At 33.9% G+C, this 12,066-nt stretch overlaps 1 protein-coding gene across 4 annotated transcripts in view; it reads left to right on the forward strand.

Annotated features, from left to right (window-relative positions):
- Ints6 (integrator complex subunit 6) overlaps window positions 1-12,066 on the forward strand; it is a 76,579-nt gene that overhangs the window by 61,254 nt on the left and 3,259 nt on the right. For all 4 annotated transcript variants that reach the window (XM_063232689.1, XM_063232690.1, XM_063232691.1 and 1 more), the window contains 6 exons: window positions 855-965; window positions 1,800-2,015; window positions 5,331-5,457; window positions 6,221-6,363; window positions 7,342-7,573; window positions 11,683-12,054. In XM_063232689.1, coding sequence (XP_063088759.1) covers window positions 855-965; window positions 1,800-2,015; window positions 5,331-5,457; window positions 6,221-6,363; window positions 7,342-7,573; window positions 11,683-12,054 — 1,201 coding nt within the window. The remainder of the gene's footprint in view (window positions 1-854; window positions 966-1,799; window positions 2,016-5,330; window positions 5,458-6,220; window positions 6,364-7,341; window positions 7,574-11,682; window positions 12,055-12,066) is intronic.

Below are 12,066 nucleotides of genomic sequence, written 5' to 3' on the forward strand. Positions count from 1 at the left end.
TGGAAATCTAGCAAACAAGGAGGAATGCCTTGAATAGGAACTGGTATGTGTGTAGACTTATTTAGTTTTCATAGCAACTCTTAACCAAAACTGTGGGAATGTTAAATTAGCTGGGATTTGATTCCATGTTAACACCAGTGCTTACATATCTTAGAATATAGTAGTGGTTATATTTTTCTGTGTCCCATTCACATATACTGATTTTTTTTTTAATTGCACAGTGGTTCTCAGTCTGTTCTTAAAATTGAAAGCTTTTTCACGATACCGTGTTCATTATAAGTAGTACTGTTTTTTAATGATTAGCATGTATTGAATGCTCACTATGTGCCACACGCTTTTATAAATTGTTCACATGTACTGATTCATGTTAACACTATGACAACCTTATAAGAATTAGTAATTTTATTATCCCTGTTTTACATGTGAGAAACTAAGGACAGAAGTTTTATGAATAAATATGATCACATATTTAGAATTGAGCAATAGTGTAGCAAGTTAACCCAAGTAGAAATCTTATACTTTCCTTGAGTGCCCTTTTTACTTGCAACCTAGTTTTATACTGCCTCCTGTCTATATTCTAAATAGGTTTCTCTTAATGGTAACAAGCAATTTACTTTCTGAGCTTTGAGAATTAATTTCATGGCATCTTATTCTTTTATTATCACTGTTTTCATACCCCTGATAAACGTTTTATTGAAATACAAATGTGTCTAATTACTTCCTTTTTCAGGAAAAGAACAGGAAATTTTTGTTGAAAATTTAAAACCAAGTATACATAGAGCCATACATTTTTTCAAATAAGGTTGTATTGAATGCTATTTCTGTTTTTATTTTTGTTTTTTGTTTTCCTGTAGCCCTTGAAGAAAGCTGTTAGAATGATGGGAGCACCTAACTTAATAGCAGATAGTATGGAGTATGGACTCAGTTATAGTGTCATTTCATACCTCAAAAAATTGAGTCAACAGGTAATACCAGACATAAAAGTGGTCCTTTATGTGTTTAAATAGTTTCAGATAAGATGGTATAGCCTCAAAACCAGTTCTTGATGGTTCCAATGCCATGCCACTATACTAACATGTTATATTTGAAAGCCATATATACTTTATAGTAACATAGTTTTCTCAAGTCGTTTGTTATATAAATTGAAAAGTGTTACTGTTTTATGAAAATGACTTCATTAATGTGATCCTAGACTTCCTGTCTATGATTATTCTGTTTTTTCTTTGAGAAATTTATGTTAGGAAGTTGTTTTTCTTGAAAAAAAAAAAAGATTCTTTTGCTTTATGTTTTAAAACTTGAAGATTTTTCTTTCAAAATGGAAGTTTCTTTTTAGATTTTTGTAAACACTGAATTTTGTCAGTTTGGCCATATAACACATTAATCAGTAGTATGTTTGCCTAGCAGTACGTACTTTTTCTATTATGTCTGAAAATTTTATCTTTACTGTTCATCAGAATGTGGTTTAGAAGGAATCAAAACATGGTTTACTTTGCAGTGAAAAGTTATCACTATTTGCCATATTTGTGACTGTTTGGTTATGTTAGTGTCTTTGAGCAAATATTGCTGAGTTTTTTTCTAATTTTGTATCATCTTTGAATTAGGAATATACATTTTCATTTGTGAAATGTTTACACTTCATGGCTTAAGTGTAGTTGGTGTTATTCTGTAGTACTCAACAAAAACTCTGAAGTTTTAATTTCTTACTATAAAAATACAGTAATTTATAGTTGACCATAACTATTTACTTTATGATTTTTCAACTTAGATTATAACAAGGCAACTCTTTTGTTTGTTTTTAGGCCAAAATAGAATCTGATCGAGTCATAGGATCTGTAGGCAAAAAAGTAGTACAGGAAACTGGCATTAAAGTTCGAAGTCGATCACATGGCTTATCAATGGCATATAGGAAAGATTTTCAACAACTGCTCCAGGGAATTTCAGAGGATATTCCTCATAGACTTCTAGACCTTAATATGAAGGAATACACGGGGTTTCAGGTTGCTTTACTAAATAAGGTAAGTCAATTTAATACTCTCCTAGCTATGTTATACTGTATTTTGCTGTGTTACTAAATAAATTTTCTGTTAACTGATATGTGGTTCATCCACATATCACAATTTGTGGTTTCGATAATTTGAAAAGTATATTTATACTCCAATAGAATTTTATACTGTGTTCTCATTGAAGCAATGAATTTTAGAATTAAAATAAAAATTTTAAGTGGTGTTTGAATAAGTGGGTAGGTTGATTAAAAGTAAACTGAGTCACTTTATAGATGAGAAAACAGGTTTGGAGGTTGCCCAGTTATATAGCTGATGGTAGTCTTCACAACATTGTGGCACTTATACTGATGTGCCTAAAAAGCTTTATGAATTACATTCATCCCAGCAGCACTTTTGTAGAAATAGGCATGCGGATTCTAAAATTTATGTGGAAATGTTAAAATACTGACAGAGCTAAGAAATTTGGAAAATAATAAAGCTGGAGGACTTAATACCATTTGACTTACTGTAAAGCTACAATAACTACAGTGTGATATTGGCAGAAGAGTAAGTTTACAGATAAGTGAAGAAAAAAACTGAAACAAGAAAAAAACTGAACATTTGGAATATCTGGAAAATTTGGTTATCACAGTGGGATATGCTACCGTGATCTACTGGATTGAGATCGTTTACCAAGACTACCATGTGGTGTATTTCTCCCGTTGATCTACATTTACCATATACTTTATTTCTCCTAGTTATAGATACATTTTGGTATCACTGTTTATGTCTAATGCCTGTCTCCTCTAATCTTTCTAACCTACTCTATTTCCGTGAGGTCAACTTCTTTAGCTTCCACATGTGAATGAGAACATTGGTATCTGTCTGCCTTGTTTGGTTACTTAACTGAATATACTGTAATGCCTTTTGTGGCTCATCCAAATTGTAACAGATGACAGGATTTCATCCTTTTTATTAAGTGAATATTATTTTATTATATATGAGTGTACCATATATTCTTTATCTTTTATTGAACAATTGATTTGATTGCATATCTTGGCTGTTTTGAATACAGCTGCAATAAATAATGTATCTATTTCTTCTACATAGCAGTTTTCTTTCCTTTGAATCTATTCCTGGTAATGATGTAACTGTATCATATGGGAGTTCTATTTGGGGATTTTTGAGAAATCTCCATTTTTTCATAGTGGGTATATTGGTTTGCATTCCCATTCTCATAATGGTATAACTGGACCGTATGAGAGTTCTATTTGGGATTTCTTGAGAAATCTCCAAATTTTTCCACAGGGTTTTATTGGTTGCATTTCTCATTCACAGAGTGTATGAGATTCTCTTATTTTTCCACATCCTCAACAAAATTACATTTTGTCTCTTTGATGGTAGTTATTCTAGCTGAGTTGAGGTGACATGTCTTACTGCGCTTTTGATTTACATGTTTCTTATAATTAGTAATGTTGAACATTTTAGGTATGTTTGTTGGCTAATTTTATATTTTTTGAGAAATACTTCTGATGTCATTTTTTTAAAAATCAGATTGCTTATTTGCTGTTGACCTGTTTGACTTCCTTGTATATTCTGGATGCAAATGTCTTTTTAGATGAATAGTATGCACATATTTTCTGTCTCTCTGAAGGTTTTTCTTCACTCTTGTTTCTTTTACTGTTCAGAACTCTTACTTTCACATAATCCCATTTGTCTGCTTTTCTTGTTGTTGGCTCTGACTTGTGAGTCCTAACCAAAAAGTCTTTGTCCTCACCAACAGCCCAAAGTATTTGTATTGTTTTCTCTGTGTTGTGTTGTATTGTATTGTATTTTACTTTTTTTCTTGGGACTGGGGATTGAACTTGTGACCTCACACTTGGCAGGCAGATGCTGTGTTGCTGAGCTATATCCCCAGCAAGTCCCTATATTTTGATTCTCTTACAGTTTTAGAGATTTGGGTCTAATATTTGGGTTTTTTTTTTTAAATCTACTTTGAGTTGCGTTTTGTATGTGGTGAGACGTAAGAGTCATTCTTCTATAATACCATAATCTCAGGGGGCAAAAAAGTCTAGAAGTAGGTCCTTAGACATATAGTTAACTGGTAATGAATTTCTAACAAAGGACAAATAAAAATGATTTTTAAAAGGCTTTTAAGCAGAGAATAATGAAACAATTGGATATCCATACAAAATAATGAATTTATTATCTCACATTATTTGAGTGACCATGGTCTTAATTGTAAGAATTAAACCATAAACTTACAGAAAAGAATTCACAAACCCAAGAGAAAACTTACATGCTGTTGGGCTAGGAAAGATCTCTAAAATAAACACAAAAAGCGCAAACAAAAAGCTATTGATAAAGTGACCTTCATTAAATGCAAGTATTTTGCCCTTGAAGGAGACTTAAAAAATGAAAACCAGGCATGCCATAGCCCATAGAAAAGTGGCATCAAATAAAGCACTTGCTTCAGAATAAATAAATGATTCATACTCGATAATGAAAGAATGAATAGACACTTTGTCAAAGAAAATATGCAAATGTAAACGTGCATATCTGAGAAATGGACCACCTTGTTAGTCATTAGGGAAATGCAAATTAAGACCATAAGGAGATATATCAAGCATGCTAGAGTGGCTAAAATTTGCAACACTGAACTGTTTGCAAGTATGACCTGTTAACGAAGATGGAGAACAACTAAAATGCTCAGATGTTGCAGATAAAAAATAGCAATTTCTTAAGTTAAACATATGTTTGCTGTACAATCAGCAATTCTGTTTGTAGGTATATACTCAAGACTGGATATAAAAACTTGTAGCAGCATTACATAAAACAGCCAGAAGTGATTAGAGTTCAACTAATAAATAGATTTAAAACAATGTGCTATATTCATTAAAAATGATGTGCTATTTCCATAAATGAAATATTGTAATAAACAAGAATGAATATATATGAACAATAGAGAGGAATCTTGAAAATATCATGCTAAGTGAATGAAGCCAGATGCAAAACTTAAATATTGCCAGATGTAGTTTATAAGAATGTAACATACAAAAAGCTAATTAATTGTTGTTTGGGGTTAAGAATAGGAGTTAACTACAGATGGATACCAGGAGCTTTCTGAGGTAGTATAAGTATTCTAAAACTGGGTTTTGGTGATCATTTCACAACTAAATTTACTAATGCCCATCAAACTTTGTACCTAAAATATGTGATTTTATGGTATGTAAAGTATACATCACAGCTATTTACTTATATGCTATATTATAGGCTAGAGAGAGGCTTAATCTCTGTTTTTTCTGTTTGAAAATAAATTAAGTCCTTTCTGTGAATGTTTTCCAATAGGATTTAAAGCCTCAGACATTTAGAAATGCTTATGATATCCCAAGACGGAATCTTTTGGATCACTTAACAAGAATGAGATCGAATCTTTTGAAGAGCACCCGCAAATTTCTTAAAGGACAGGATGAAGGTTAGATTATGGTTTTAATATTTGATGGTTTTTGAATTTTCCTTTATAATCTGAAAAAGCATAAAACACTAATGTAAATATTAAAAATATTCTTATTGTAAATTTAAGCAAATCATCCCTATTTTTCTTCTTTTCTTTGTATCATCACTGTTCCCCAAAAGTGACAACCTTTATTAAGAAATTAGTTTTCTTTGCATGTTTCCTCACATATTCATATACATAAGACACTCACATAATCATTTTCTTGTAGTATATTAGTATCTGATAAACTCGGGGTGACCATTATGTGACGTATGCTGATGTTTCCTTAGTGTATCTGTGGCACTGTATCCATGGCAGCTACAACAAATCAAGTCAGATAACCATTTTAAACCCTTGACATCTATGATTTAAGCATGTTAATTATAGTTTTATATTTGTACAACTTTTTACTATTTTCTACAAATTCTACTGTGAGTAAATTTTTGTCTAATTAGAAGTGAGAAACACCTTTTTATGGCAAAGTTACACATCCTGCTTACTTGGTGCAGTGAGGTTAAACTGCAAATTTTTTGTTTTATTTAGGCAGTGAAATCACTATTTAGAATTTTACTTTAAAAATCTTAGACTTTGTCATAATGTTTATAATTGTACTAATCAGACTAATTTATGAAGTTATTAAGGGAAGACTGTCTAGAATAACATGAAGTAACACACATATTTGATCATTAGATGGGAGTATAATTTTAGTGAAGTTAATTTATGTTATGTTTTCTCTGAAAAGATCAAGTACACAGTGTTCCTATAGCACAGATGGGGAATTACCAGGAATACCTCAAGCAAGTACCTTCTCCATTAAGAGAGCTTGATCCTGATCAGCCTCGAAGGCTGCATACATTTGGTAACCCCTTTAAACTGGATAAAAAGGTAATTTTGAAATGTTCTGTTACATAATTGCTTGCAGTAGGCACTGTCAACTAAAATTTCAGCTTGCTTTAGCTAAATTAAGAACTTGTTTTCCTAGTAGAGGAGTAAATGTCAACATAGTTAGAATATACAGTACGGTGGTACATTATTAGTTCGTGAAGTTATTTGTTTCACAATTTTGAGGAATATATCTGCTCTTACATTTGTGTAGGGAGGAAGATTGCTGCAATTGTGTTTGTCATTTGGTATGGATTTGTGAACAGAAGCAAAATTTTGTTAAAATAGTTTTCTTTGAGAACTGAATTTTTTGTAAACAGAAACATTTGTGAACTAAAGTATTGGAATTGGTATTAGTTATGCCATTTCAAAATTGTAAGTCCAAGATTATTGTATTTTTTGGTAGAAAGTACAGTAATACTACTGGTTCAGTCTGGTCAATTAACTTGGTTCACGTGGTTCAGTTCTGTCCATGATTCTGGTTGAAAACTGAACTGAATGAAAACTGAATCAAATTTCCCCTGAAGGTCAACATTGAATCTAACCATTGACTTTGATTCAGTTCCGGTCCAACTTGGTTTGTGATCAAAACTGCAGAAAAAATCAAGTTCGTGAACTAAGGTACAATTGTAGGAAAAGATTGTTACAGTAGACGGTGGAGTCATGGATGAGGGGAGAAAGATAGCGATCAAAGGATAAGTTTCAGACTTGAAAGAACGAGTTTTACTGGTCTGTTGCCCTATATATGGTGACAGTAGTTAATACTAATTTGTAAGATATTTTAAAATGCTAAAAGAGAAGATTTTTATTGTTCTCACCACAAAAAGTGAAGTGAAAGGTATGTTAATCATCTTAAGTCTTTCTACAATATATAAGTATAACAAACTATCACATTGTATTCTGTAAATACAATTACTCATCAACTTAAATGATAAAAAACTTAAAAATTGAATGCAAAGGTAAAATTACATTCTTTTATAGGGAATGATGATAGATGAAGCAGATGAATTTGTGGCTGGACCTCAGAATAAACATAAACGACCAGGAGAACCAAATATGCAAGGGATCCCCAAAAGACGTCGGTGTATGTCTCCACTACTACGAGGCAGACAGCAGAACCCTGTTGTGAACAATCATATTGGAGGAAAAGGACCACCTGCACCTATAACTCAAGCACAACCAGATCTTATAAAACCCCTTTTGCTTCATAAAAGTAAGAATTTGAACTCAAAGACATTTCCTGCTTTTTGCTTCTTCTTACAAAAGAGATTTTAGTTAGGTTTTCAAGGGAGCATTATTGCATTAACAGAAAGACGACTTCAGTTTCAGTTTAAACACAACAACTGATTATTAAAAGCATGTAGATATAGCAAAGAGTGAATAAGACAGTAGTGCTGTGCACCCTCATTTACAATCAGCAGGGTAAGAAAGCCATTGAATAGATAATTATAAATGTGATGAATGTTAAAAAAAGGAAGTATATTGTGGGAATGTTTGTTAAGAGTATTTAAATTAGTTGAGGAGGCCAAGACCCTTTTCCTGAGGAAGTTACATTAATGGATGAATAGGAATTAGTTCAATCAAGCCCTGTATTTGCCTATACCAAAAGAGCATGTATAAAGAAAAGGACTTTAAGGGACCTAAAGTATAGCAGGGGTTTTAGGAATGAGGTCAGGTGAGAACCCAGATACAGAGGGCTTTAGAGCTATTATGGAATCTCTTAAATTAAAGACAAAGTACATTAAAAAGTTTGAAAGAGGGAGCAACCTGATCTAATTAGACCATTATAAAGATCATGTTAACAGTAATTGTGAAATATTATCAGAGGCAAAAATTAAGGAACTCTTACTAAATTAATACATTTATTAACTAACAAGTAATAATCATTCATGGTTTATAACATCTTAATTGGAAAGAAACCAAATAGTATATACCCCTTGAAGGAATTACATAATACTCTAAGATGAACTTGGCCCTTTCCCCCAGAACCCCTCAAAATTAAATATGAATATGATCGAGCCTTTGGATCTAACTGCCAAATTAAAGGAAGTACAAGAAACACAGAAACAGGTTAAATGCAAAACCAGGGAGAAAATCTTCAAAATACAGATTATAAAAAAACTCTATAAGAGAAAGAGATAGTTGCATACTACCACTTCCAAGAAGAAAGTGCATAGTAAAAAGAGAGGTACAGAGGATTTTATAGTGTCAAAAGTTAGCAGACATAAATCAGCTAGCAATATATGTGCATAATTTGAACCCAGAATCAGTTTTACAAACAGAAAATATGTAATTGGAGAATGTGAACACTGATTGAATATTTGATGTTATTAAACAATTATTGTGATGCACAGGAAACTCATGGAAGAGATGATTGTAACTTGATTGTGGGGTCATGAGAACATGTGCTTAAGGAATGCTTCTGAGAAAATACTAGTAAAGGACTTAATGATTGATTGAACATTGAGGTCAGGGTAAAGGAGGAGTCATGCTTCGGTCCTGAGACGTTGGCTAAGGCTAGAAGAAGTAAAGTGTAAATTTAGTTCAGAAGTGTGTATTACTTGGTCAAGTGGAGATCCTAAGAGTAATATTTGAGTTTGGGATGTAAGAAGAGTGAATTGGGCTAGAGACTGATAGGTATGAAAGGCAATTTGTTGCCCTCTGGAATAAAGTAAAATCTAGACCAAAGGACGTAGCCAGGAAGTGAGGGAAGGGGTAGGGAAATGCCAGAACAAAACCTTGTAAAAGTGCCAAGGAGGAGAAAGAACAGAAAAGGAGATTAAGAGGGAAACATCCAAAAGATAATGAGAACATAGGGAAAATTTTTGTGGACAAAGGGAAAGAGAATTGAATAGAATTGAATAGATCTTAAGTACTTGAAAAACAGACACATCTAGAAGATTGAAAGATCTTTTGATCGTTGGCATTTTGCAAAAACAGTTTCTGTGGAGTGAAGGGCAGAGACATAAGGGAGAAGTGAGAAGTGAAAATGAGAGGTAATGAAATACTTAAGCAACCATTTTAAGAAGATTCCCTGTAAAGGGGGGGGCGGTGAAAAAAGAATGGCGACTGCAATAGTTGGTGGAATTGAAAGTGAGTGTTTCAAGATCAAAGAGACCTGACAGTGTTTAAATGCTGGTAAACAGAAGGAGAAGTAGAAAATGAAGATGAAATAAAGCATAATCAACACAAAATTACGAAGAAGACAGGAGAAACTGTCCAGAGCACTAAGAGTATGCTGCTTCCATTGAATAGAAAGGGTGTGGGTACAAACCTAGTAGGGGAAGTCAAGTTCCTGACCAGTAGCTCTGCTTTTGTTTCTTTCTGTCTCCTCAATGAAGTAGGAAGTGAAAGAATACTGCTGAGAAGGAACTGGACATTGAGGATATATCACAGATTTGAAGACAATGGAGAAAGTTTTTAATCTCTGGGAGAAAAAAAGGGGGTTGTAATAAGATTGCTAGACAGTGCTGCAAATCCAAGTATAGATTGTGACTACTTTCTAGACCTGGGTCCTATTTCTTCCAGGAGTGCCTGTCATTCCAGATGTACATGCAGAGAAAGCAGAGTTAGTCATGGCAGATGTCACAGGAGGACAATAAAAACAAATCGAAAAAAAGTAAACAGAGGATTTGATTTTTGAAAAGTGATCTATCATAGTATTAACATTGTGTAGGAGAGTAGTGGCTGAGAGTCTGGTTAATAGGAAGGACAAAGTAGAGGAGTTACTGGAGTAAAAGATCTGGCTGGGTTAAAGACCAAATACAAGAGTACTACCAAGACAAGGGTTACATACTTCCATCCCTGAATTTGTGTTGAATGGGAGAAGTAATAGTGTAACCAGAAAGTTCTTTGGAGATAAGAAATTGGGGATTGGTGTGATTAGACTTTTTTTTGTTTTGTTTTTTGTGTTTTTGTGTTACAGTCTTGCCATGTAGTTCAGACTAGCCAAGACGCTGGCCTTGAATTCATAATGATCCTCCTGCCTCAGCTTCTGAGTGCTAGGAATGTACCACCACACCCAGCAAGACCAGGTTTCTTAAGAGAGGTGATCTGCTACCACAGCACTTCTCAAACTTTTGCGTATGAGAATCACCTGGGGGTCTAGTTAAACTATTGGTTCTCATTCATTCTGCTTCATTTCTAGAAAGCTCTGTGATACTACTAAGACCATTTGTTCTCAGACCACATTTTGATACCACTGCCACTCCACTTTGGCCTATGCCAGGAGGGACTTGAGGATAGACTGTGAACCAGATGCCAGAGAGATTAGTGACCACAGGCGTGTGCCTCTGTGTTTAATGTTAAGAGGAAGTACAGAGAAGGATGGCAGGTAGCACTGCTAAACCTCACAAGAGCAAATGGTTTGCTTGCTTGTTTGTTTTAAACAAGAGTACATAAGTGAAATCTTGAAGTTACACTTGCAAGTGAGGAACTCAGTGATTCTTACGTCCTGATTTTAAGCTCATGGGGAGCGTGTGAGAGAAAGCAATTTTTTCTCCAGATCTCAAAAGGATACTGTTTTTTGTTTTGTTTTGTAAGACTACTCACTTTGTAGTTACTAAAACTTAAATCATTGTGGAAAACATTTAGTAAAGAGGTGTTTGCAAATCATGGAATAGGATTTAGAACAGGTGATTGGGATTTGTGGCAAAGTATGTACAAGGAGTGGGGTAACCAGGACATTTACATCAGAGAGAAGAAAGATGACTTTAGCTGGTATCCTAGAGGTTGGTGAACAGAGAACTTAGAATTCAGCTCTTGTCCATGGAAAGTGAATCTGATGTGTTTAATGCCAGGCTTGCAGTCTTTTGGGTCTAGTGATCTAATGAGCTACTGTAAGCACCAGGTTGCTTTGCATTCATTGTTCAGTTCATGAGGACTAAACGGATGTGTGTACAGTGAAATATGACCTGTGTGGTGGTATGTTACTTGCAGAGTTTGAGAAAATATAAACTGTTCAGTGTTTACTTTTGCCTCCAAGAAATAATAAATATGTAAGGCAGAAGTAGATTGAAATGAGTGCTCTTTAAAGTACAAGTGACCATGACAGTTTTGATCATATTTCATGGAAGTATTTACCATAGAGTAAGACAGAGAGCTAAAAGCTGCAATTATTTTCTTTGTATGAGAGAAAAGTGTACAGATGTTGTAAATATTTGACTGCTTCTCATTAAAATCCCAGCATATCTTTGGTAAAGCTTAGCCATATCACAAAATTTGTTTGTTTGCATTAGTCAAAACAGTTCTTATTAGCTCTAGTACGGTTTCTTCATTGTTTTTGATAATTGGCTCTCAATTTGTTTTGGCCTTTGTTTTTAGTTTCAGAAACTACCAATGATTCAACAATAGATGATGTGGTTGAAAATCATGTTGCAGACCAACTTTCATCAGACATTACACCAAACGCTATGGATACTGAATTTTCAACATCTTCTTCAGCCAGTTTATTAGAGCGACCAACCAATCATACAGAGGCTCTTGGTCACGACCATTTAGGAACTAATGACCTCAATGTTGGTGGGTTTTTAGAAAATCATGAGGAGCCAAGAGATAAAGAACAGTGTGCTGAAGAGAATATACCAGCATCTTCACTCAGCAAGGGAAAGAAATTAATGCATTGCAGAAGCCATGAAGAGGTCAATACTGAACTAAAAGCACAAATAATGAAAGAGATCCGAAAGCCGGGACGAAGTATGTATACTT

The sequence above is a fragment of the Cavia porcellus genome, unplaced genomic scaffold, assembly GCF_034190915.1.
Source record: "Cavia porcellus strain 051 isolate PalLab524CR breed Dunkin Hartley unplaced genomic scaffold, mCavPor4.1 scaffold_21, whole genome shotgun sequence".
NCBI classification, from domain to species: domain Eukaryota; kingdom Metazoa; phylum Chordata; class Mammalia; order Rodentia; family Caviidae; genus Cavia; species Cavia porcellus.